The sequence below is a fragment of the Stigmatopora argus genome, chromosome 10 (assembly GCF_051989625.1).
Source record: "Stigmatopora argus isolate UIUO_Sarg chromosome 10, RoL_Sarg_1.0, whole genome shotgun sequence".
Taxonomy (NCBI): Eukaryota; Metazoa; Chordata; class Actinopteri; order Syngnathiformes; family Syngnathidae; genus Stigmatopora; species Stigmatopora argus.
In genome coordinates this window covers 11,008,032-11,033,743 of record NC_135396.1, presented here as the reverse complement: position 1 = coordinate 11,033,743, position 25,712 = coordinate 11,008,032, and the positions used below count along the sequence as shown (strand labels likewise).

The following is a 25,712-nucleotide window of genomic DNA, read 5'->3' as shown; positions in this document are numbered from 1 at the left end:
ATTCAATTTAACTTTGGTACTTCCACATAAAATGAGGGTTAACCCACACCTTTTGTCACTATTTTAAAAAATGCTATTGTTTTTTTTACCTCAATTGTTTATTTTTAAAATTCATTTAGTGTTATTTCCATGCAGTTAAAAGAAAAACATTTGAAAAAACGAAATGCCATTAAGAACTAGTCCAAGCTAAGAACAAAAATGCCCCAAACCTTACAAAAAAAAAAGCAATACCTAAAGTATTATATTGCGAATAGGAAGAAAATCCAGCACAGCAACAACAAAAATTCAATCTCCTAGCAATTCTAAGAGCATTTAATTTTTCTTTCTGTCACTATACACCACAATCATTATTTGTAGTAAATACTGACATAAAGTAAGTGAACTGAACATAATTTTGTGGCTTCTGCACTACAGCCAAGTTCTGCCTTAGCTATAGTGAGGGAAAAAAAACGATGTCTCTAGTGTATACTATGGCTTCTTGTATAGCAAATTCAAGAACAATTGTAAAAGAAAGAAGTCACATCATAGAAATAGCTGAGGTCACAGGTGACCAAGAGCTACGTGTGTGCTTTTATACATGCGCGTTCTGTAGGAGGTCCTGGCAGGCTGCATCACTGCTGACACACTGCAGCAGGCAAATCCAGCTTAGTGTGTCTAAAACAGGCCTTCAAAATCTGCCACAGGGCCCCTAATGCTAGGGCCGCTGTCACCCTCAATCACTCACACACACACACCTAATCCCCACGCCGTGACCCAACACACATACACAAAGGCACAACCCAACGCTTTGGACCTACTCAGCTCGCAAGGCAGTACCAGTACCAGGCGACACCAGTCAGCTTTTTTATACTGGGGGAAGGAAGGGTGGAGGGATGTGAGGAAATGGAATTCTGCAGAATAAGGTGGAGGGCGTTTGTCGTGAGCTGCAAAGTGAGATTATGAGATATTATATCAAGTTTAAAGATATTTTATTGATATTGACACATGACGCTGATTTCTGCACTTGGCAAACTCACAGTTTATAAGATGTGTTCGTATTTCTGAACAATTGGACTTAAATGTATTCTTTTTTTAACAGGTAATCCTGATCATGCTGCAGAAGAAAAGAATGAGGATCCCACAGACAACACCAGGAAATTAAGACAATAATATAATAAAAATGTTCCAGATCAGATCATGTGATCGGAAATCGGGCCCGATCACGTCTTTTTTAGAGGATTAGAATGGCATAAATCGGGGTTTTAAAATGTGTGTCTATTTTGAAGTAATACCTCATTGGCTGCCATTGACAGTGATATATGTCCAAAATTGAAATACATTTTATTTTGACTTTCAATGGCAGTGAAAGAGTTAAGGGCTACAAACAACAAAATAAGCCTGAGGTATGTTGCAAAAAATACAATAATACAAATCTATACTATACAGTATTTATATTTACACAAACCAAACAAACTTTGCAGAACACAAAGCGCCTAAAAGTTAGACAGCATAAAATCACAATCAATGGAGCTCAGTTTATTACATTGAACATACTACTTTTATTAAAGTTTATTCATGAGAATGAATATATTCAAACCTAATAATAATAATACTCTCATCTTACTCAAATGTCTACGAATAATAGTACATCAGCAGTAGTACCAGTAAATGAAAAGTAAAATACACAATGCTCATTGTCATACTTTAAAAAAATCGCTGATTGTACTGCACTTGCTACAAGTGCAACATCTGCTACATACTGGTTATGTCTCCAATTAATCAATCAACGTTAAAAAACAAATTGGGCTCGCGGATCAATAGAGAATGGTCCATGGTCCATGCCACATTGCTACCAAGTTTCAAGATGTTCACAAATTGACACATTTATTGTCCACAAGAAGATGAAGAACAACTACTAATTGAGTGGTAACTTGACAGGCCTTTAGCCCACAACAAAGAAGTGGAAACCCAACATTAACAGATAATTTGCCAAGCAGTTTTTTTGTGTGTTTTGCGGTTACCAATCCAAAACAGGTCGGAAAACCTAGATTTTTAGACCAGTAAAAATATGTATGTATGTATAACAATTTGCTATTTCAAATCAATAAAGTCCAAAGAGAGAAACAGTTTGGTGTAGTCTGTCAATGTATTTAATGGCTGGGTCAGGTTATGTTGGTTTATGTACATATATAGACTCCACGTTGGTGGTCCACATTAATTGAGAAGGACAGTGATCCGTAACCCTAAATCCTGATGGAAACTGAAGAGAGGACGCACACAGGCATACATAATAGGTCATGCAGAGTTGACACACTCCCACACACACAATGCCACAGCCATCATAGCTACCCCGAATAGATATACAAAGTAAAAAGTTGGATTATGCAGATTTTTTTTTGGCTTGATCAGACAAAAAAATATTTCATTACTCAAACCACAAAGAAAAAATAGGAACATAAATACATTACAGTTTTAGTTTGGACTTGATTTTACAATAACTTATTTTGATCTTGTACTGAAAAATCACACTCATCATGAGTGGAATTTTTTTTTAAACTAAATGAATATGTTGACTACAACATATTTATTATGTTGACTACTTATTTCTCATTTCATCGTTTTTTTGTTTATTATTTATTAATTGATTATTTATTTTTATAATTTATTGGTTATTGATTTAACTGTTTCTTCTTGTAATCGATTTATTCAACTGCTGTGGTGTCACAATTTATTATTGACCAAAATTATGTCAGTTTGTCTTTCATGTCTAGGGATTTGTTATCTGGAATTATTTAATATGGAAAGACTGCCCAACTATTTCAGGTATTTGTCAATAATTTTGATATTAAATATATTTAAAACGTCAAAACGTCTGAATCTACTCACTTTGAGGTATTGGCTGTCAATCTGCTCCGCTGGACAATAGGTTGGAATTTAGCAAGAGGTTTAATCTCATTTTTTGTCTACTAGCGCCACCTGTTGTTCAATAAAAGAAGGTTGTATTTGGCACTTTGATTTCATGGCAGTTGATATTTAGTCCGGTCCTCGAGAGCCCCAATCCAACCAGTTTTCCATATCTGCTTCCTCCAGCACACCTGAATCAGATGATCAACTAATCAGCAAGCTGTCCAGAAGCTTCATACTGATCCTGATTATTTGATTCAGGTGTGTTGGTGGAGGGAGACATGGTAAACAAACTGAATAGAGGGTCTCGGGGACCAGCCTTGACAACCCTGGCACACAGCATAAACTAGAAACAATTACTACTTAGATAGAGTAACACCAGTTTAGTAATGAATTTCCTACTCAATTTCTACTATCATGTAATCAGTGTACAAAAGAACTATTCTTCAAGTATGACTCAAAAGCCATTAAATTTATGTGCTAATTAGGTAAATTAAGTCAATTTTGGCTCAGATGAGCTGAGTACTTCCTGGTCTACTCTAAAAATGTGCACATTTGCCCACACCTATGAGCATTTTTTTATTACTAATCAAATAACCAATAAAAATAAGATCTGAACGAACCCTGCTCTAACAGGAAACCACACAAACTTCACTTATGCCACATCTGAGATTTATTTTAATATGCATTGTGAGTGCATGGGTGGTTTCTAAAGCAGATTGGGTGAGGGGAGGACGAATAAAAGCAAGTGCATTCCACCCTTCTTGTCAATCTGTGCTCCAGAGGGTCCCGAGAGAAACAAGCAAAATGTCCCGCCGCAAAGTGGGCTTCTGCCTCAGTGATAAGAAACGGAAAAGGATGAATCTGGATGCTTTTGCCAAGCTCTGTGCGTAAGTTAGAAAACTCTCATTATCCGATTATATCCGAATATATCATTGTCCGATTATTATTAGAATTCCACTTTCATACTCAACTGTAACTGAGTGACTAAGTGAGTTCAATCAGAGCAAAGCCCTAAAAATGTAGCTCCAATGACTGTTTTCTTACAATATTAGATGATTAAGCTGTGTGATTCATGAATAACAATCAAGAAACTCCAGAATATAATAATTTTGTTCATACAGGGAGCATGGAGTGGAGGTGGTGGAGGTAAATGTTTTTGCATTGAGCACATAAATTGTCAGGGTGTTACATCTTGCATTGGATATTTGTGTATTGCCTGCATATGTTTACTTGTGTGTCACAATAAACTATGTTTAGATGGATAGATGTCTGTTTGTTTGCCCATGTATACAAACCTGCTTACATGTTAATACTCAAATGGAGTTTGACAACAATTTACTCCATTGCGCACCCGCATAGAAGCCGCAGGTGTCACATACAGATGCCTGCAACTTGGACAATCCATGTCACAGCCACCTGCAGCCACTTTCTATTGTTAGCTTTCTGCACATTTTGCTGATATTTTATGTGTTGTCAAGAGACATTAGGAATACCGATTTTAAAAACAAAACATACAAAAAAATCTAAAGACAACACAATGTTTGCCTTTTCTTCTGCAGATTGATATTACTCAGCCACTAGAACCCCAAGGACCCTTTGATGTCATCGTTCATAAACTGTCTGATGTCATTGTAGAGGCGGAGCATGACAGTCAATCCAAGCAGCTTCTGGTCAATTTCCAGGTGGAGTTAGAACCAATCACAACACACCGTATTGTTGCTGTAATATGAAGCAAATATGAAATTAAGCTTCATTAGTTGTTCTTCATTTCTACACTTTTAACAGTGACAGCAGGGATGGCGAACAAGCAAAAGTTTTAAACTGTTAGAGTCAAAGAGCCACAGCATAAAAAAACACAATTTGCCAAATTAGTTTGGAAATATAATGTATTATTTGTTTTTAATGGGCCCTGATGAATTTTAGTGTCTTTTAAGAGAGAATAAAAATAAGAGAAACATGAAACAGAGCAAAGAGCCACATTCATTTTGGCCGGAAAGCCGCATGAGGCTCGAGAGCCGCGTGTTCGCCACCCCTAAGCTAGAGTATTAACTCATCTACTTTAGACACACAGCCATCAAATCCATTTTTGTGCAACTTTCAAGTGCTGAATTCATCACAAAGCTCAGAAACAATTTGGAATTTTATACTAGTGGATGTAACAGCGATATTTTTGTGTGTTACATTTCAGAGCTATGTGTCAGCTCACCCAAGGATAGTTCTTCTGGATCCCATCTCTACCATGAGCCAAATTCTAGACCGCTTTGCCTCTTACCGAATCATGAGCAAGCTACACAATTCACTCCGAGGTCTCGTGTTTAACCCTAATAACACTGCAGTATTCGTTGTCAATATAAAGCGTGGCGTTCCTTTCGTTTATTTTGTTTGACAGACTGGCGCATTTGCAGTCCTCCATACGTTGAGGTCCACAGTGCCAGCGATATGCCATCCATTCATCAGAAAGTGACCAGTCAAAACCTTAGCTTTCCTCTCAGTATGTATGCTGACATGTCTTCAGAGTCTTTTAAAATTCTCGCTTGCTATGTTATCAACTACTTGACATTAGTTTAGTGATGTTACTACACTTTTTTTTTCTTCTTCTGATGGACAGTTTGTAAAACAAGAGTGGCACATGGTTCTCTCTCCCATGAAGTAAGTGCAGGCATTGTTATAGGAGTCATTATTATTTGAAGACTCTGCCTTTTTTCTTTATAATTGCGCTTTGTCGTATGTAGATGTCGCTCATCTTCAGTGCGGCAAGTCTGGCGGAGATCAATCCTCCGTGTGTCCTCCAGAGTTTTGTCAACCACGGAGCCGTACTGCACAAAGTGTTTGTGGTTGGGGATAGACACTTTTGTGTTGAAAGGCCCTCCCTCAAGAACTTCCCTTCTGGACCATGTGGTTAGTCAGAAAATGCATGAGTCTTTCACCTGCCCACTCAGTCTCAGTCCTTTTCAACCTCAAAATCCCTTCCAAACCCAACCGGGATCTGCAATCTCAAACCTTTTTTTTCTATTTGTTCCATGTGCACTCTTTCTCTCTGTCTATAGACAGAAAGACCATCTTCTTCAACAGCCAGCAAGTATCCAAACCAGAGTCGAGCTGTGCTCTCACGGCTGTGAGTAAATGAGAATGGTTCCAAACATGAATGGATAAAATTACCATTAACTTAATGATTATTTGAGACAAGACAAGTTAGCTATGACATCACAAAAGAAAAGGTTAATAATAAATACGACAAATATACAAAATATTTTTAGAAGAGGTAAAACAAAGAAACAAATTTTGAAAAAAAAACAGCTCAGGCCTTGGACATCATTGGTATTGAACATTAATTATGATGGTTTCAGAAGAATATGACATTCAAGCACTCCAAATGTATTTTGTACTCTGAATGAGATTGTAAAGTACGCATAAAGTTAATTTTAAAACACGGGTGAAAACATTTAGGACCGCGATTTCCGTTCCAACAAGGCACTGAATTCGCCATGTTTAAAACGGCTAATAACAGAAAAAACATTTTTCTTTGTGATGATTATTACCAGCTAGACATTATTTTATGCCAACATAAATTCAGATAATTAGCGTTGCACCAATACGGCACTAAAATGCGTCGTAAAGAAAATGACAATTGTCCAATCGTGCGTTTAGATGCCTTCACGACTCCTAGACGTCCAATCCATTTGAGGACGGAGGGTGGTTTTAACATTAAATATCTGGTCTTTGTATTTAATTCTTCATAATAGGTTGAACTCAATTTGTAAATCATTGTTTTTATTTAACGCTATGCCCCAACATCACTGGGATTATGTAATGGGAACATAATCTCTGGTTTCCTAGATTGATCCAGGAAATATTTTCATTTAAAAACTTTTAAAAAATATTAAAAAAAATAAAAGAGGAGCACCTGTCTGATATCTTCTTAAACCCATCTCTCCTCCCCAAGCTGGACGAGCAAATGCCCTGCCTTCCCCCACCCAGCACAGACGCTGTGGCGGCCCTGGTCAAAGAACTGCGTCTCCAGCTAGGCATGGCTCTGTTCGGTGTGGATATCATCATCAACATACACACATACACTCTTAGTGTCATTGACATCAACATCTTTCCAGGTAAAGTGAATTGTCACCTTTAAAACACACAGCATAGTGAGATGGAGGTGTTCTTTTCTCAGGCTATGAGGGTGTGCCCCAGTTTTTCACGTCCCTGCTTAGCTACATCGAGTCAGTGTTGGACAAACAGACAGCCGAGCACAAAGGAGAGACTTTCAGCATGGCGAGTGGGCTTTAAGACATCTCAGCATGGGAACACAAAAGCATTTAGTACAGGGGTGTCAGACTCGGGTTGGTTCGCGGGCCGCTTTATCGTCAACTTGATTTCACGTGGGCCGGACCATTTTAGATATAATATTTAGATTTTTTTAATATATATAAATGGATTAAAAGAACTGGATTAAAAGCCCTGAATATTCAGTTTTTTATAGATCTAAAACAATGTTTATTTTAGCTTTTTATATATATTTTTAGATTTTACAAAATGATTTTTGAACTAAAAACACAGAATTTTTTTATTAAAAAATTACAATTATTGATTTAAAAGGGGGGAAATCAGGAAATTTAATATACATCTATACTCTTCATTTTAATTTGATCATAAAACAGAAAGTCGGCACTCATGATTTACTTTCCCGGGCCACACAAAATGATGCGGCGGGCCAGATTTGGCCCCCGGACCGCCACTTTGTGATTTAGTACCTCCAGATTAATTTAAAATCTGAAACAAATGAGATCATTTTGAGTGACTCTAACCAGTACATGCTTTTCATAAACTTTTATTGATTCATGGTTAGCAGAGAAGACATAGCAGGCACAAAATACAGCACTCTATTGGCCAGTAATATTTATTTTATTGCCCCCATTTACCTGTTTGATGTGTTTCATTTTACCCAAAACTAGGCCATATCCTTCTACATTGCTGGTTGATACATTATGATCTTGAATACAAAAACAACTCGAAAGTACAATTCTTTGTGTTTAGAAGTCACCGAAAATTACATTGGAATAAATGAATCATACTAATATTTGTGTTCAGTATTATTTGTGTTGACACATTGTGACTAGGCTGTATAGAAAATACATCAAATAAATAAGTCAATGTGCACTCTACATACGTATTAAAATACCTGCTATATTGGCTTACTCATTCATTATTGCATGTGCCGCAGTGTTTTGCAGTTAACAGTCTCTTGGTAACCCTGTAAAATGTGTATACCTTGTGCAATTTGACGCAGTGTCCTTACGGGGGCGCTTTTATATCCTATTTGGTATGACCTTGGCGCAATTATAATTAAACGAGCACAAAGTCAAGACGGCAACCACTGAGCGATTATTGCGATTAATATCAGCGTTAGTGTTACGAAAAGACAAGCAAATGGCTTAAAGTGTCTTCCTCATCCCGACCTCCTTGGCTTATGAGTGCAAAGCACGAAGAACTACAGTAATACCTTGACATACGAGTATTTCAACATACGCGAAATTTGAGATATGAGAAAAAATTCGAGTAAATGTCTTTTGCCTTGAGATATGAGACAAATTTGAGATGCGAGCATACCAGATGGTTCCGGGTACGCCGAGAATGCAAGAGGCTACTTATGAGAACAGCATTGCTCTGTCTTTCTCGTCGCATTTCCCTCGCGTAAAGATATCTATGAGCACCAGCATTTTTTTACTGGTGTTAGCATGACTGAGTCGATAATCTGCGAAAAAACCAGCGGATTGAAAGCAAAGCAAGCATCTGAAAAAGACAACAGCGGAACCCTTTAAATCGAGTCGTGGCTTGTTCGCTAATTTTAAAAAACGAACTGGGATACACTCGGTTCTGTGGCAAGCAGGAAGTTCCGACTCGAAAGCCACGGTGGAATACATTATCATCTTTACCTTAGTTATCGCACAAGAAGCCTTAAATTTAGTGTAACGTAAGATTAAAATTTATTTTTAAGTGTGTATGGTAATCTCAGTTCATTTGAATTCAATTTAAAGTTTATATAAGCTGTTTTTCCATTGTAATATCCTGTTTTTTGGTGTTTTTTTCGGAGGCTGTAAACAGATGAATTTGGATATTTAGTTATTTTCAACAGGAAAAACTGATTTGCAGATACGAGTAAATTGACATACAAGCTCGGTCCCGGAAGGCATTAAGCTCGTATCTCAAGGTATTACTTCCCATTGGAGCACACTGTGCAACCCTCCTCCGATTTTAACAGTACATCAGCCTAGGGAAACAATCCTTATTTCTTCAAAGAAAATATGACTTCCCCTTAGGTCGTAAAAATACTATAATCTATACATAACAGTCATCACACTTTACATACATTATTGCACAATTTTCATACACATAAATTGCGCTGTGTACCTTTTTCCCGGCTCCACACTTGAAGAGCAAGAGTGAAGTTTCAAGGTAGAAATGGCATTTAAATAGAAGAGCGTAATGTTTGCATCTACGGTAATTTACAAAAAGACTAAACATTTAGATGTTATGACGTCAGGCCCAAAGTAGAATTAGCATCGGACATTCATTTTGCAACCAAAGGGACATCGAGGCTGTAAATGCAAATCAAGGGAGCTGATTGTGTGAAGGAAATGCAACAATGGGCATCTGTGGGCGCGCTTTTGTGTGTTCACCCTCTCCGCAGCTCTCTCAGCTGTTCGGCGGCTTGCCGAAATTGTGCTTCAACCTCCAGCAGCTCCTGCGGATGTTAGGGAGAGGAAACGTGATGCATTTATGCAGTGGGTTTTGCATCGAACATTTTAGATGACATTTTAGACAAGGCAAAATATTTTGATGACATCAGCAGCCATTTTAATCTGCTATGTTAATATGTGGGCCAGAAATAATGGCAAGCACTGAGCAAATGAATGCCAGCCATTCCATTAAAATTTAATGCTTTTCACAGTGGATAAAGGACATTAGATTAGATTAGATTAGATAACTATTCATTCCGTATTCTGGAAATGTCACTGTCATAGTAGCAAGAAGGTGAGAATACAGACACAGGAATAATACATTTTAGACATAAACAAACAGACAATAAATATATAAACATAAATATATAACATAAACAGACAATAAATAGGTAAAAAATAAAGTAATGAATAAATACATATCGTGTTTGCATTGGAATGGCTGGCAATTGACCTTGAACGATTTCTCATTTCAATTATTTCTTTGACGTACCTCTGCATCCTCTTCATCAAAGCCACCTAGATCACCATCATCCTCTCTGAGGTACTCATCCTCATCTTCCTCCTCGTCCTGGCCATTTCGATCATGCTCTCCCTGTTCTTTCTCCCGCTCCTTCTCAAACTGGCGAGTGGCCTCATCGCTGGCTTTCTCCATCACTCTCTTTTGCGGTGGATTCTTCACATCTCCCATAACCTCTTTGCTCCTGGATTTCTTTTCATCTCCCCCATTGTTACCTTCCTCGTGCTCCTCCTCATGACGACCCTGGTCCGGGTCGGCATCTCTTTTCTGCGCTTTGGACTGCTCTTGCACTCGCTCCATCTTCTTAAGCAGCTCGTCCAGCTCTTCCTGCTTCTCCTTCCTCTCCCTTTCCTCATCCGGCTTGTTCTTACTCTTCAACTCCAACAGCTCCTTCTCCACCTTCTCCTTTTCCACGCTCAGCTCTTCCTCATCCGTCTTCTGCTCGACATCGCTCTGCCGCTGAGCTTCCTCTTTGTCTCTGGCCATCTTTTGCTTGGTGTCGTCGTGCTCCTCTGCGCTTTCGGGGATTTTCTGGCTACGTCTTTCCTTCAACTCGTAACGCTTTTTCTTCAACTCTCTCAGCAGCTCTTTGAGCTCGTCAATCCTCTCCTCCTTTTCCTTCTTGTTGATTTCTTCAGCCAGCAGCTCCTCCAGCTCCTTAGCCCTCTCCTCTTCGTCGTGGATCCCGGTGTCATCAATCCTTGGTTCATCCATCTCTCTCTTCTTGGGGTCATATTCCACGGTTGTTTGGCCTACATCATCGCTCTCTTCATCTCCGGTATCCAAATCGCTCTCTTCGTCGGCTAGATTGTAATCATACCGCTCTCTCTCTGAAACAGTCAACAAAATCACAACTCTTTTCAAATAGCTCACATTTTACAGTACGCATCGTCTTGGAGAGACAGCGAGGAAATCAAACAGCTGATCAGCAAGACTAGGAAAATAGAGTTGGGTTCAAGGTAAAATGTGTGGTAATAATATTAAAGGTGTTTAAAGCAAGTGGGAGGATTAAACTTTTGAAGTTGTTATTGGATTGGATTGGATTGGATTGGACAACTTTATTCATCCCGTATTCGGGAAATTTTGTTGTCACAGTAGCAAGAGGGTGAGGATGCAGAAATAGGAAAGGCATTTTAGACATAAATAGATAGGTAATAAGTAAGTTAATAAATAAATACATGAATAAATATATAAATAAATAAGCGTGTTGCTGAAATATATATATATATATATATATGTACACATATACACACACAGGTGTACATATATATATATATATATACATATATACACATACATACACATACATTACATACATTATATCTATGGGTTTGAAACATTTACTGCAATAAATGGGGATTTAGTGGATATCATATTAAGAAATGAAAAAGACTTGAGTGCGTACCATCGTCAGCCAGCCTCTGCAGTTCCCTGAGCAGACCTTGGTGTCTTTGTACTTCATCAAGTTCCGCTGTGGAAAATTGGACACTTGACAAAATGTAGACAGACAATGGCATCGCACCAATTTAAGTTGGTGACAGTGCAGTAATACCTCATTTATCGCAGTTAATAGGCTCCAAGACCTCCTACAGTAGGTGAAAAACTGTAATATAGCGACTGTTTTTTAGGGTCTCTTTAATATTATTTGGACTTTTAAAACCCTCACGGTACTATTATTTAATTACCAAAGCTAGACACATCCCTCTAGTGGCTAGTGAAATAATACCCAATTGTGACTTGCCTTTTTCCCTCCATTTCATGTTTGAACTATTGTTCCTACATGATGAAACTTTCATATATATTTGGCGGGTCCGAGCAACGATGTGGTGAATCCGCAAAGTGGTATGTTATTACTGTAATTACATTCACTGATACCTAAAACTTAAATACAGGGCGTGCTCATTTTACAATGGTCACACAATGAAGTAGTACAGAAATGTAAGAATACATTGCCACACTCTGTGGGTGCCATATTTCTCATTTATTATTCTGTTTTTGTTTTCTTTTTAATATATATATATTCTGGGTTTTCAGGTGTTTTTTTTCTTACAAGCATTTAGTGTATTTGTGACTTTAATACTGTATTAAATTGGGTTAGAGACGGATGTTCCTACTAATGTGCAAGTAATAGCTTTGTTTTAGAAATGGAACTCAGTGTAGAGAATTCACCCCTAAACTAAATGTATCTACAATATGTGGTTGTAGAAGGACAGTGGTTGACTAAAATATGACACTATTTTTGTATTTTTATTAGAAGCTAATGGTTCAAAAATATAATACTTGAACTAATAGATAAAGTGGCATGTCTTTTCCTCACAGTTTTCTGCATTATATATACAAACATATTATTTTTTTTACACTACATAGTTGCTTGCCTTTTTTTATATACTTCATGAATTTAAAAAAAATCCAAAGAAATGCACATCCGTTCATGAAAATTCGGTAATTGAGGTCAAGATTTTGGAGGAAAAGAATATTAATAATAGAAGTAATTGTTTCTACACTTGATGTAATGACAAATGATGCTTAAAGGCATGAAAAAAAATATCAGTTCATGAGTATGATAAAATGATACTACATTAGAACTATAATTATATAACAAACAAATTGGAAACAGCAGTCCTAGTGGTCATAGAAAAGTGGCTACCTAATAAAAAAAATATTACCTGCTAGCTGAGGACCGCATGCATGCTGCGACCCATCTCCATTCAGCGTTTCTTGAATAATACATTCAACCTTTAGACAAAACACAAAGGAGAAATTAAATGATCATTCAAAATATACATTAATTTTCATAGGGGAGAGAAAAAATAAAGACTGTTCCTGACCTTTGCATTATTGAGAGGGGAGATCACTGGTCGGCATCCCACTGAAGCAGAAAAAAGTAGAACAAGAATAATCATATTTTGGAATTTCTGCCACATCGGCAAATGAACAATGAAGAAGAAAACCAGCGTTTTATGCTGCGTCAGACGCGTTATCAGGTAAACACTGTTCCCTTGGTGAAGTGACAGAGCAAAGAAGCTTACATCTCTCTCTCCCACTCTCCCATTGGTATAAGCCTGCAGGTAGTTTCCATCCAGTGCTAAATCTGTCCCAAATCCCTGACTGCCATTAAATCATGAAAGGTAACCTTAGCCTTGCAGTACTACCTTGCACACTGAATCTGGACTGGAATAAATATGCACTGATTATTTGTTTAGATCTTACAATAAAAATAATCGTTTGATCTCCTACCAAAAAGGAAATCTTTGTTTCCCAGTACAAGGTCAAATGAAAGACTGTTAATTTTGTATGGGTTTTTTTCATTTGTTTTTTAGAATTATTTCAAATAATTGAAATGTGTATTGTTCGTGTATTCATTCATTCATTTTCCGAAATGCTTTTCCTCACAAGGGTCGCAGGGGGTGCTGGAGCCTATCCCAGCTGACCTCAGGCACCCTGAATTGGTGGCCAGCCAATCGCAGGGCACGAGGAGGACCAACTTGGGAACGAACCCAGGACCCGAGAGCTGTGAGGCTGACAATGTTTCCCAACCTTTTTTGAGCAACGGAACATTTTTTTGCATTGAAAAAAATATCAAATCAAAGGATCAGCTGAAATATTCTAATTTAAAACTATGTCACCAACATTAACAATATAAAGTAATTCCCATTAAAGTTTTACCACCAGGAATCAAATAACCCCCCCCCCCCAAATTATTCCCAAATAAATTATTTCACACCGATGTGACTTTTTATACTTTTATATTACTACTTATTTATGTTTTTTACTGAGAAAACGCAATTTGTGGAGTAGCACCACCAATTTCGTTATACGCAGCTGTTTATGATGACAATAAAGGCTTTTAATTGATTGATTTGATTTTGATTGACCTTAGTAATGTCACCAAAAGTTGATTTTTGACTGGTGGTGGGCGATAAAGGTTGGGTTTGCCCTAGGTGCCACTCAAGAAAGGACCGCCCCTGTACTGAGCTTTTCCACTGGATGTCGAATAAATTAATAATTAAATTAAATCCTCCGACGCTGTGCACACATGGATGAATTTACAATCTTTCTTTTGGCTCAGTATTTGGATTCGTTGATCATTTTAGCATAGCACATTCAAGACAGACATACATACGACATACGTCTTCGATTAGGACATGATAAGCATGAATAAACACATTTTTTATTCAAAAACTGAAAAATACGAGCAACACTGACCTCCCACGGCTACCAACAGACAAACTGCGACTGTCAGAACTCCCATAGGATCCCCCAAAAGATGTCCTTCCCGGAGATATTGTTCAAACCGCGATCTTGACGTGGATGCCAGTCATTTTCACATACACGCGCACGCGCAGGGGTATGTGCACGCGCGCGTTTGTTAGGTCAAATGACGTAGCCCAGCGCAAAAGCTAAATCCTTGTCACCTGCACTCGCTAAATAAATCAAAGGTAGCGTGTTTTTCCTTATCCAATTAAATACTGCATCAATGCTTATTATATGCAATCACTCAGACTGGCATCAAAGTATCACTGCGGCATAAATGTTGCTTATTTTTTCGCATTGAGGTTAAGTACAATACTGTGGCAGAATACCTGATGAGGTGAGCGACAGCGCCCCCTTGAGGCATAATGAGATACTGACGTTGGATGGTGCAGCTTCACAAAATTGTAGTAGATACTAAACGTATTTATGGATCGCACTTATGTGTGTATTTTAGCACTTTCAAGAAAATAAAACGCACAAACTTATAGTTCGGTAAAAGACACCTATCATTTCAAATGCCACATTAAATACAGGTCATAGTCAATCTCCCCAAATTATATTTATTAAATATATTTTCAAGTAACATGAATATAAAATGATATATCCAGAAGATATATTTTGTATGGTCTAACTCTAGTTCATCAATTGCCAGACTGACTGAGGGTTAAAAAACAAACAAAACAAAACAAAATCAACTCATTCAAATGTTTTTTTTCCAGTCCATTTACTACCGGTTGCTTGGGAACCTGGGAAACTGGTGAATAATGTGTGCCACTGAGATGCTGCAACTAGTTATAATTTGTGTAACAGCACTTTTACTTCTTTCTATGCACTATTTCAAAAGTGATGTCATGTAATTGTGGGTGGAGGTCTGGGTTGCCGGCTAGGCTGGTTGGGACCAATGTATTTCAGAGGGGTACACTTTGACTTCTCAATCATATCAAGACCCAAATATGGTTGCAAAGCTCTGGGGACACGTACTGATCCATCCTGTGGGTACAGAAACAGGAAAAGAAAAATATGTGATGACATATCTATACAGCATTTACCATAAGATGACTAATTTCCACAATTTTCGAGCACCTAACATAGTAACATGATTGAACAACCTTGTGCCTATCCATCCTTTATAAATCTATCAAACCACCCATGGCTAGTGTAAAACTGTTCTTCCGTAATTGGATCAAGCACCGGGCTAGCACAGCTACATCGTAGCAAAGAGTGGATATCCATCCTTTTAAAATTAGCATCAGATGGAGCCTAAAGAATCAAGTTGTAGCTTACTTTAGTTTGGTGCGTTTCCAGGATAGCAATGATTGTTCTGGGGATGGCGCAAGCTGTTGCATTCACCTAAAAACAGAATTATAGACCCAGTAGGTTTGCTGTACGGTAAAACAGGAAGAAAAAAAACACTAGAATAGCCTTTGCTGTCTTACTGTGTGGGCGTAGCGCAGGCTGCCATCCTCTCTCTCATACAGAATACTGAGGCGTCGACTTTGGTAGTCGGTACAGTTTGAACCACTAGAAATCTGAAAGGCAGTTTGAAAACATCAGGCACATTAGAATGTGCTTTCAGTACAAGTACACCTGTGCGGAAACCGGGCATGGTATGCTGCCTAATTCTAGAAACAAGTAATAATTTATAGATAATAAAGGCAGGAATAATGTAATGATACCTACTTCTCCGTAACTGTTCCTTCCAGGCATCCAGGCTTCTATGTCATACTTTCTATAGGCTGGAGGACCCAACTCCTGTGTTGGCATGTCTAATACTCTAAAATGAAAGACTGCCAATTAGTAAATAAAATCAGTGTTCAGCAATATGAAGCATGATAGCATTATGCTACTTTCCTGACCTGTAATGTAGCTCCAGTGCAGAGAAGATCTCTTTTTGCAGTGAGACAAACTCCTCTAGGAGCTGTGCACTCTCCTCTCCTGTTTCGTTTGCCGTCACACCAAACATCTCTACCTAGACATGTGCATGATCCGATATTAGCTCTGGATTTTTTCACACATTTTCTGGTACTTGACACATAATAACCACAAACCTATGCATTAAATCAGTGCTGCTCAATATGGCAATCGCCAAGTTTGACTTGGTAGATCGCCTGGCAGTAAGATTTGATGCACTTATTGAACTGTCTAAAATTTGATTATGGGACTTGAGCTTTCAAACAGCGTCCAAGCATTACTACATCACACTATGCAGCGTTTGAAAGAATATCAATACATAACTGCTGAGCTTTCAGTATCCTGGAAAAACAGGTAGATCGCGTTGTTGGCTCCTTAAAAAGTCAATCTTGGAAAAAAGTTTGAGCACGCTGCATTAAACCCATGAATCAAAACTGCTAAACTACAGACAATTCCTGCGCTACACTGAAATTGCTGTTCAAAAATACTACACACAGTTGTTTGAAAATAAAATTCATTTTGAAAAGAGAAGTTTGTTTTGAAAAGAAAGTGTCATTTTTGTCATCGCGAAGATTCTGAACCAAATACCAAAATTCACCGTACTTTGTGTACTCCTTTTTAAGTAGGTCTAAGTATGGGAATAGGATTATACCAACCTTATTGAAGTGATGAACTCTATAGAGGCCCCAGGGCTCCCTTCCTGTGTCTGTCTCTGCTCTATAACATGTACTGCTACACACTGTCCTGCAGCAGGAGGCAAAAAGCACATCAGAAACACACAACACTTCACTGCGAGTGAGATGGGAACATCATACCTGACAGGTAAATCTTTAAAATTAACCGCATGATCCATGAAATATCCTGGGGAAAGATATTAAAAAATAAGTAAAAAGGAAGTATATGCTTCGAAATAGAACCTTATTAAAATGTTTTTTTCAAGCCATATGTTGCATTAACTGACTAGTAATGTCCCGATGCTGACTTTTTAAAAATAAATTCCGATCTGATTTGTTTTTTGATACTGATCTAAGTGCATAACTTTAGGTCAGTAAAATAAATATTAAAAGAGAGTAAATGACAAATCCCAATATTGGTATTAAAACGATTCCTGCTGGTACCTCCGCAAAAAATGCTGTTTACAAAAATGACTTCAACTGTTACTATCGTTAGTTGCTAAAGAGAAGTAGTCCTACGCCAGCCAAAAATCTAAAAACATGATATTAGTGGCTCAGATCCGATATTTTGATAGTCATATCAGGCACTGGTACTGATATTGAGCATAGAATGGGGACATCTCTACAATAATAATAAATATAAAATAATAAATATTATATTGTCAAATGAAAAACTGAATAATCATCCATCTAGTTCAGACCTGGGCAATCCGGTACTCGAGGGCCGCTGAGGGTGCAGGTTTTTGTTCCAACCGATCCAGCACAGACAGTTTAACTAATAAGATTTCTGCTGAAACAAGAATCACCTGTCTGCAATCCACTGATTGCACTTCTAAGATACCAGATTGGTGGAAAAGTTTCCTCTTATGGGTTGGAATGAAAACCTGCACCCACTGCGGCCCTTTCTGGAATTATTTAACCCAGGTCTGATCTAGTTAGTAGCACTGAGGAACCACAACGTTATTTTGTTAATTATTGGAGAAAAAAATGAACGGTTGGGAAGACCTGCCACTCCGACTTCGCCAGTCCCAGCCAGGTTTAAGTCTGGAAAACGAGCCGGATCAAGGGAGTAGACCTGAGAGCGATGGGCGTTGGGCTGCATGCCACATCCCTCCTGTAGATGACAACCATTAAAACGCCCTATTACACACCAGTAGCTAGCAGAAAAGATAGACGTTAAAAACGCTACAAATTTGGGTTATTCTTTAGTGGTAGAGAGATCATGCAAGCGTTATTAACTTTGTCAAATGACATACAAAGGCGAAAAAAAGGAAACTATATGACTTACAAACACTGCACCCTTCAGCATGTCAGGTACAACCATGGGAATGAAACCCTAATGGAGCAAAAAATAGTTTACAAAGGCATTTGATTAATATCTAATCTTTCCGCAGCTTACACGCCGTTGCAGGGTGTCGATCGCAAAGTTTTGGAGAGCAGTCTGAAGCTTGGCCCCGGCGCCCCTCAGATAGTAAGATCTGTGACCTGACACATGAGCAAGATGCCTGAAGAGAGAAAATATGCGTACTTAGGTTAAATTGTATGTTTGGTAAAGCATTTAAAAGACATACTCATGTTCCAATGTCTCATGTTATTGTTGTACAATAAGCAAACAAGAAATTGAAGACCGGAAAAAGAGTCACAATCACCTCTGCCTGATGAGACCACCCAACATCTCCCCCAGTTTGACATGGCCTCTCGGTTTAAAGTCAAATTCTAAAAGGAAAAAAAAGTTTTACACACATAGTATAGGTAAATAGAGCTGGGAAATATTACCAGTATATTGTGATATGAAGTGACACAATAGGCATATGGCAGTATACAATCTGGGATTTTCAATACCTTTTTGAGAAATACTGGTGATAATATGGTAATAAAAATCTGTAGCTACCCAGCCTACATGTAAATATTGCTTTTAATTCTCAAAGCCCAAACTCACCAGGTTTTTGGCCAACAAGATCCACGACCCTGGCTTGGCTCTCATCTCCAATCGGCTGAAAAAGAACAGTCAACAATATATGCTTTGCATGATGATTGAAATACATCTTGTGTACATCTGACTGGTGTGGATTCTCACAACATCTGGATGTGTGGCGTTTGGGAGTTTGAGTGCCCGGCTATAATGTTCTTCATCCAGATGCGACTCCCGAGGGTAGAGATTATTCAGTCTTTTACGGACATCTCGACCTTTCAGCAGCGCCTGGTTGTACTCTGGAAGCTGTACGGTGAATACAAGTATGCTTTTTGGGCCCAAAAGTCAAATGATATCAATTCATTACAATTTAGATGAATTAATGATTGTGAATATTTTACTTACATTGGCGAGAGCTTGCTTTCTGTGATTTGCCTGTGAAGAAAAGTTTTTTTTTTTCATCATTTCTTTATTCTGGCTTTTGATCAGTGGGTGACAGATTGTAATTGATAGATTGATATATTTTGGTCAGAAAAAGAGAACAAACATGAAAGAAAGAAATAAAAAAAAACTTAAACTGACCACTAAAGTTCGGACTGTTCCACTGATGTGCTGTTTCTGCTGTTCCAGCTCGGAGATTTCCCTTCGCACAGCCTGGAGTTGCTGCCACACACTCACCTGAAAGAAACACAATATCAAAGATTGAAGACGTACAAAACAGTTCAAAGGCTTCTGATTTGACTGAAAAATATTTATTTGGGGGGGGGGGGGGGGGTGATTTATAGAAGGTTGTGAGCATTTTGGGTGTAGATGTGTGCTAGCAAAGTCACCTATGTACACCAACACTAGAGAATGTATTTTTTTTCCTTAAATAGCTTTTTGTTATGGTTTGAAATTGAATTATCTATAAATTGTGTAAATTTGACTACAATTGGGTGGGGGTAGATTATGGGTTGGTTTTCAAACCCATTAAAGTTAATTTATCAACAGTTAGTTCTGATTGTTTTGATGAATTAAATCATAACTCGTGAAGATATGATTCATCTTTAAAATAAGGGAATAACTCGACAAGACTAGAAGATAACGGAATGGTTTTTTTTTATCACTAGTTCATTAAGTATTTATAAACATTGCAAAGATTATTGCCACTTATCGACATATAGGGAAGAAATACAATGAAATGTTTTAAATTTGCTCACAATTTTTTTTACGAGAAATCGGAAAAAAGGACAAAAACAGTGATCATTTTGGTATTATTTTGAATATTTGGATTTGATCTTTATGTCTGTTGTTTTTTTTTAATTTAATTTTGATTGCCTTGCTGAGTTACCAATTTTAATGCACATTCATAAAAGAAGCATTACACGAGTTTCAGGAAACTAAAATCGACGGTAAATCAAAATATGACTTTTCTGGCTCTACTTACAATTTCCTTGACATCTTCCCCTCGCAGCTCGCCCTTTCTGCTCTCCACATTCGCGACGACTTTGTCGGTCTCCTCACACACGACTCTCATGTCCAGCTGCGGCTTGTCACTATATCCTTCAAGAACGTGCTCATACAAGCTGCTTCGATGAGAAAAGCGACAGGGGACTAAAAAACACACCATCCGCGTCAAGTAATGCCGCACCATTGGCACTGAAACAAACTTAGTAGGGTTTTTAATTGTCGCACTGGCGACCATGTACGTCGCCATGTTGGATATTTGACTGCTGCAACGTTCATGGTTATTGGAATTTCTACAACAAAACTGATCGCAACTGATAACTATGCTTTACCTTGTGGTGCAAATGTATTAACAGACTATGCGAAATATCACACGTAATAAAGGTCGTGACATGGTAATTCGTTGTAAGAATATGAAAGGAAGCTCCACTCTTACGAAAAGCCTGATGCGCACACATTGCTACTACGCTGAAGTTGCACGGAAAGGCAACACGGCTCCGGAAGCAGAAGAAACATAAATATTCACATTTCCTTAGTAATTTATTTGCAGAAACACAATGTTCTACGGCCGTGTACGCTTGTTCGTTGCTAATGTTTTTGCATTTGCATAGCCGGGGAGTATTAATGTGCACATCCAAACAGTAGTGGATGAAAAGATAAGCTAATGTCACGAGCCAAAGGTCGACCAATCAGGTGAGCCGAAACTAAGCGCAAGGTGATCCGTTTTGACATGACAAGTGCGACCGGGTGGACCCGAACTCAGTTTACATTTCTTGGGCTGTATACTCCAATGACCTCTTTAAACTTCATCATTATTGAGCAGCATATAACGGGACCCGACGCATCGCAGCAGAGTTGAAACCGATCTTCGGTGCACCAAAGTGCTGACTGACTGTGACAATATAACGGGTGTTCGGGTGAGGACGAGCCTTCTACGACCTACCTCACAATTTTCTTTTCAAGAGAGACAAAACCTCCTTTCACAGTGGAAACGAGAAGAAGAGCTAAGGTAGGATGCGATCAAAACAGTTTGCCATATAGTCTTTCACGAAATCATATCTAATTTGTCAACAACAAATCCCCCCACCCATCTCCCCTTATTATTACTCTCCCTAGGTGATCCTTAAGTTTGGCTACATAATGATCAAATAATGCATTATGTACATATGTGCATTGAAACTTTAGATGAATGCTTTGCGTGGGGGCACAGTCACATGGTGCCCCCAGCCATGGCAGGATGGGGACGGAAGAGAAGTGGAGCCGCTGTCGGACAGCGACTCAGAGGAGGAGGACTTCCCCGATGACAGCACCACTCCGCTGGGAGACTACGTCACTGTCGGTGAGACGGGCGTATAACATACGGATGAGTCACTTTTAAGTTCTTTCCTCCCTTTACACCTGTTCAGCGTGGTTCTAATGATCCCCGCTGGGGGTTTCTCTTCACCCATCCTCAGGGCTGAAGCAGCTCCTGGATGCCCAGCAGCTGTGTGATGTCACCCTGCTTGTTGAGGGAAAGAAGTTCCTGTGTCACAGGTACACCTTCCACATTCCACAACTTGCGGACAACTCATTGGATTGTCAAATTTTCCTTGGTTTTGCTTAGGGTGCTCCTAGCAGCGGTGAGCCCGTACTTCAGGGCTATGTTTACCACTCCTCTGGTGGAGTCTCGCCTCACTGAGATCCGACTGGAGGAAGTGACGCCATCTGTAATGGAGACGGTCATCCAGTTTGTGTATACTGGAGAAGCGGGGCTGTCTCTAGAGATCGCTGAGGATGTGTTTGTGGCTGCCAATCGCCTTCAAGTCATGCCTCTACAGGACTTATGCTCCAGGTGAAGTGACATATTTAGTATTAATCATGACTTAATCTTGCATAAACTCAAAATTGTTGAGGTCACTCTATTCTTGAAAGAAATTCACAATATTATTCATTGCGATAGCCTAAATAAAATATAAAATTGACACTCGCACCTCTACTTACAAATACAAAGAAACACTTTGATATGCAAATGGTCATGCCAATATACGAAAACACGATCCGAGTTAGGAAATCCCCCAAAACGTCAATACATTTCATGTATCCATTATTTTGAAATGGTCCTGCGTCCTGCTTGACAACAACTTTCTTTTGACCGTCATTTGTCGTCACACAGTTCTTTGTTTAAAATTATTGGTGCGAATGAAATGAACAAGTGAGCCCTGTTCTCCATCGAGAAAAAAACTAATATGAGAAAGTGGCATGCAGTTGACTGATATTGCAACTTCTACCATCGCTACACAATTGAAGCAGAAGGAAGGGTTAAAAGTGACGCATGGCTTCTCAAAAAAAACCTTGCTAAGATCCATCGTAAACAACAGTATCAGTATTCCAAGGACATTTACTGATTTGGTGTGGCTGAGAGCATTGTTGTGAAGAATGTTACAAGTTATACAAGTGTGTTAACAGATTGGAGACCATAGCTTACCATACCCCAAGAGGTCTAACCTTAATGAAGAGCGACTGATAGTAAGGTCATTTTCATTTCTGAATTTATTCTCTGCAGGTTTCTATTCGAGCACCTGTCAGTGGACAACTGTCTGGGAATGTACTCCCTAGCGCGATCTCACCATGACCAGCTATTGCTTCGTGCTTCCCTCCGGCTCGTGGCCCATCATTTCCCACGCGTGTCCCGCCATAAAGACTTCCTCCTGCTGGACCGAGGCACCTTAGGAAGCCTCTTGTGTTCGGACCGCTTAGGCGTAGACTCTGAGGCTGAGGTATACGATGCTGCCAGGCGCTGGGCGGAACACCATCCGTTGGATCGCTACGCCCATATGCCAGCTCTGCTTCATCACCTCCGTCCGGGCCTGCTGTCGCAGGAGGAGAGTAGACGACTGAGCCAGGAGTTGGGCCCTGTAGCAGCTGGCGAAGGCCTTGGAGGGCCCCTACGGCCCAGGGAGGGAATGTTTGAGAAAAAAATAGTGTGCGTGGACCTGACACAAATGGAAGATGACCAGCAAGCGGCACAAGACTACACCGTGGACTGCTTTGACCCCCGGACAGGAAAGTGGGAAAAGCTGGCGCCATTGGTCTCACTGGTGAGTCCCGGCTGTACAGCTGTGGGCGAAAGGCTTTTTGTGGCAGGAGGGATTCTGAGGACGGGCACAGTTTCATCAGCTGTACACGAATACGACGCCGTGCTGGACCGCTGGACAGAACGCCCTTCGATGGCCATACCTCGGTGTATGCTGGGCCTGTTGGGCTGTGGCCAATCGCTTTATGCTTTAGGGGGAAGCAATCGCTCCGCACTACTGGATTCCTGTGAGACCCTGGAACTGGCTACACTTCGATGGACACCGGGTCCGCGGCTGCCCTTGCCCCTGCGTGCCTTTGCCTGCGCAGCTTTGCGTGGACGACTCTACCTATTAGGCGGAACCACAATTGAACAGAACCGGGCTGCGGTCCACTCGGGGGTACTTATTTACCACACGCAGACCAACTGCTGGAGCCGAGTGCCTCTGGACACAGGTGCCACTTGTCTTGCTGGAGGTGTAGCAGTGCGAGGAGGAATCTGTGCCATCGGCGGGTACATCAGGGATAACACGAAGTTTCTGGATGGAAACTACACCAATCTGGAGACATTAGACGCCACGGGGCGGGTACTTTTTTTCAGGGAAGGTAGGGCATTTGGCGTTGAGCGAGAAGTGACGGGAGGAGGGGGAGCGATTGGTGCAGAGCAGCGTACAGGGGCGGGTGGGGGCAGCGACACAGCAGCGAGCCCTGTGGTTTTCCCCGGCCTACCACGCCGGATTGCTGCCGGGGGAGTGGCCAGGTGGAAACGGAGAATTTATGTTTTGGGCGGAGAAAATGGATCCCGCCTCTATGACAGCGTGTACTGTTGGAAGCCTGGCTGGCGTAGTTGGGTGCAGAGACGTGAAAAACTCCCTCGGGACACAGGTGGGGTCAGTCAGTTTGGGTGCACCACTCTAAAGTTTCCTAAGAAGCACATCCAGTTCAGACTGAGACGAGCCAAAGAGAACTGTGTTCTGCATGAGTAGCTCGACAAGAACCGTTCGCACTTTAGCCATGGCATTTCAGCACCTACAGATGAATTCCAGGCTTCAACTGCTAACAGTTCACAGATGTCTGATTGCAAACTCACCATAGATTACTGGTGTCCAATGTCCTAACAGGTGCTATAAAGTAGTAAAACAAGTGACTTTAAAATGATTGCAGACCATATTTTGGAGAAAAAGCCACAACAAAAATGACTGAAATTAAATCCTAATTAGTTTTCCTTTCTCAACTGTCTTGGTCCTGCCTACTAAAAGAAAATCTGCAAACTGAAGATGTCACAGCCAAAATGAACTGCAGATTTCTGCGTGAGCGTTCTGCGACCAATCACTAGAAAGAAATCAATTCTGGTTGTGATGTCACAACCAGAATTCCTGAATAAAGTCAGCATTCCATGATGCATTTTCGGGGTGTTAGATAACTATGAAATGGTAAAAACATCACATTTGAGGAGCACATTTGTTTACTACATGTGAAATTACACTGGCGCTGTCATTTCCATTTTCACACATTGCCTCCTTTGAGCCACTTTGGGTACAGGTTTTGATTGCAACCCATCCAGCACTGACGGCTTAACCAATGAGGTTTCTGCTGAAACAAGTAGTATCTAACTGCACTCAATTAATTACTCATGCAAAACCCCTGATTGGGGAAAAGGTTTTCTCTTGATTGATTGGAATGAAAACCACCCATGCGACCCTATGCGGAATCGTTTGGACATCCTTCCCACAGAATGTACAAACAGATGACGGTGCAAAACTACGTTTAATGCACTTGAATGTACTTTCAGCATCTTCTCGCCCTGAAATCTAGTGATGCCGCGAAGAAGGTTGCACATTTAAATCAGTTTGTGCTAATGACTTTAGTTGTGCTTTGTACCTCTAGGCCATTTTGGAATAAAACCGCTGGTTTGACACGTAGCTATAATTTTTATTCGTCCACTATTTACTGTACTTGTGATACAAATACGACTAGAAGTGCTTCAACAATGTCATTTTGTATCTATTTATGATAACAGCTAAGGACGGATTATACTGAAATAAACACGATCAAATACATTTATGAACTATACAGGCAGGGTGTAGTTCACAGCACCTTTAAAATTGTTAAATGTGTAGTTTATAAACATCCTCATAAAGAAGTATTCTTTTTTTTTTGGGGGGGGGGGGGGGGGGGGAGTAATTATTCAAGTAAATATTTTTTTAAAAATGCTTGTAACAAAAATTCTAAATGAAAGGGTTAAAGAAGCAAAATGTAAGATTTGCACTATTTGTGAAATGTATGTTATAGTCAGACTGCATAAATTAAACACCACAGAAACC

General features: G+C 39.7%; 4 protein-coding genes across 5 annotated transcripts; 2 read left to right on the top strand and 2 right to left on the bottom strand.

Annotated features, from left to right (window-relative positions):
* The first annotated feature begins 1,691 nt into the window (after positions 1–1,691).
* On the top strand, positions 1,692–7,428 carry LOC144083580 (inositol-tetrakisphosphate 1-kinase-like). The gene is made up of 10 exons (XM_077611557.1): positions 1,692–3,773; positions 4,008–4,032; positions 4,446–4,568; positions 5,075–5,192; positions 5,276–5,377; positions 5,495–5,535; positions 5,619–5,784; positions 5,934–6,001; positions 6,830–6,992; positions 7,055–7,428. The coding sequence occupies exons 1-10, from the start codon at positions 3,541–3,543 to the stop codon at positions 7,168–7,170; spliced, it is 1,155 nt and encodes a 384-aa protein (XP_077467683.1). The 5' UTR covers positions 1,692–3,540; the 3' UTR covers positions 7,171–7,428.
* A 267-nt stretch (positions 7,429–7,695) lies between these two features.
* Positions 7,696–14,652, bottom strand: LOC144083581 (uncharacterized). Its single transcript, XM_077611558.1, has 6 exons — positions 14,347–14,652; positions 12,969–13,009; positions 12,807–12,876; positions 11,546–11,611; positions 10,114–10,970; positions 7,696–9,625 (listed from the first exon to the last, which is right to left on the bottom strand). The coding sequence occupies exons 1-6, from the start codon at positions 14,390–14,392 to the stop codon at positions 9,557–9,559; spliced, it is 1,149 nt and encodes a 382-aa protein (XP_077467684.1). The 5' UTR covers positions 14,393–14,652; the 3' UTR covers positions 7,696–9,556.
* A 281-nt stretch (positions 14,653–14,933) lies between these two features.
* On the bottom strand, positions 14,934–20,918 carry sars2 (seryl-tRNA synthetase 2, mitochondrial). The gene is made up of 16 exons (XM_077610890.1): positions 20,318–20,918; positions 19,474–19,569; positions 19,297–19,326; positions 19,057–19,197; positions 18,919–18,973; positions 18,629–18,695; positions 18,379–18,484; positions 18,268–18,315; positions 17,985–18,093; positions 17,121–17,166; positions 16,962–17,049; positions 16,251–16,363; positions 16,075–16,168; positions 15,831–15,923; positions 15,679–15,744; positions 14,934–15,384 (listed from the first exon to the last, which is right to left on the bottom strand). Exons 1-16 carry the CDS (start codon positions 20,585–20,587, stop codon positions 15,244–15,246), a joined length of 1,563 nt encoding a protein of 520 aa, XP_077467016.1. The 5' UTR covers positions 20,588–20,918; the 3' UTR covers positions 14,934–15,243.
* LOC144083241 (kelch repeat and BTB domain-containing protein 8) lies at positions 20,362–24,788 on the top strand. 2 transcript variants are annotated; one of them, XM_077610888.1, is made up of 6 exons: positions 20,362–21,030; positions 21,161–21,346; positions 21,523–21,676; positions 21,792–21,870; positions 21,941–22,168; positions 22,880–24,788. In XM_077610888.1, the coding sequence occupies exons 3-6, from the start codon at positions 21,523–21,525 to the stop codon at positions 24,372–24,374; spliced, it is 1,956 nt and encodes a 651-aa protein (XP_077467014.1). In that variant the 5' UTR covers positions 20,362–21,030; positions 21,161–21,346; the 3' UTR covers positions 24,375–24,788. The 2 variants fall into 2 exon arrangements, with proteins under 2 accessions (XP_077467014.1, XP_077467015.1); XM_077610889.1 differs by lacking the exon at positions 20,362–21,030 and having other exon boundaries at positions 21,041–21,346; positions 21,548–21,676.
* Positions 24,789–25,712: the final 924 nt, after the last annotated feature.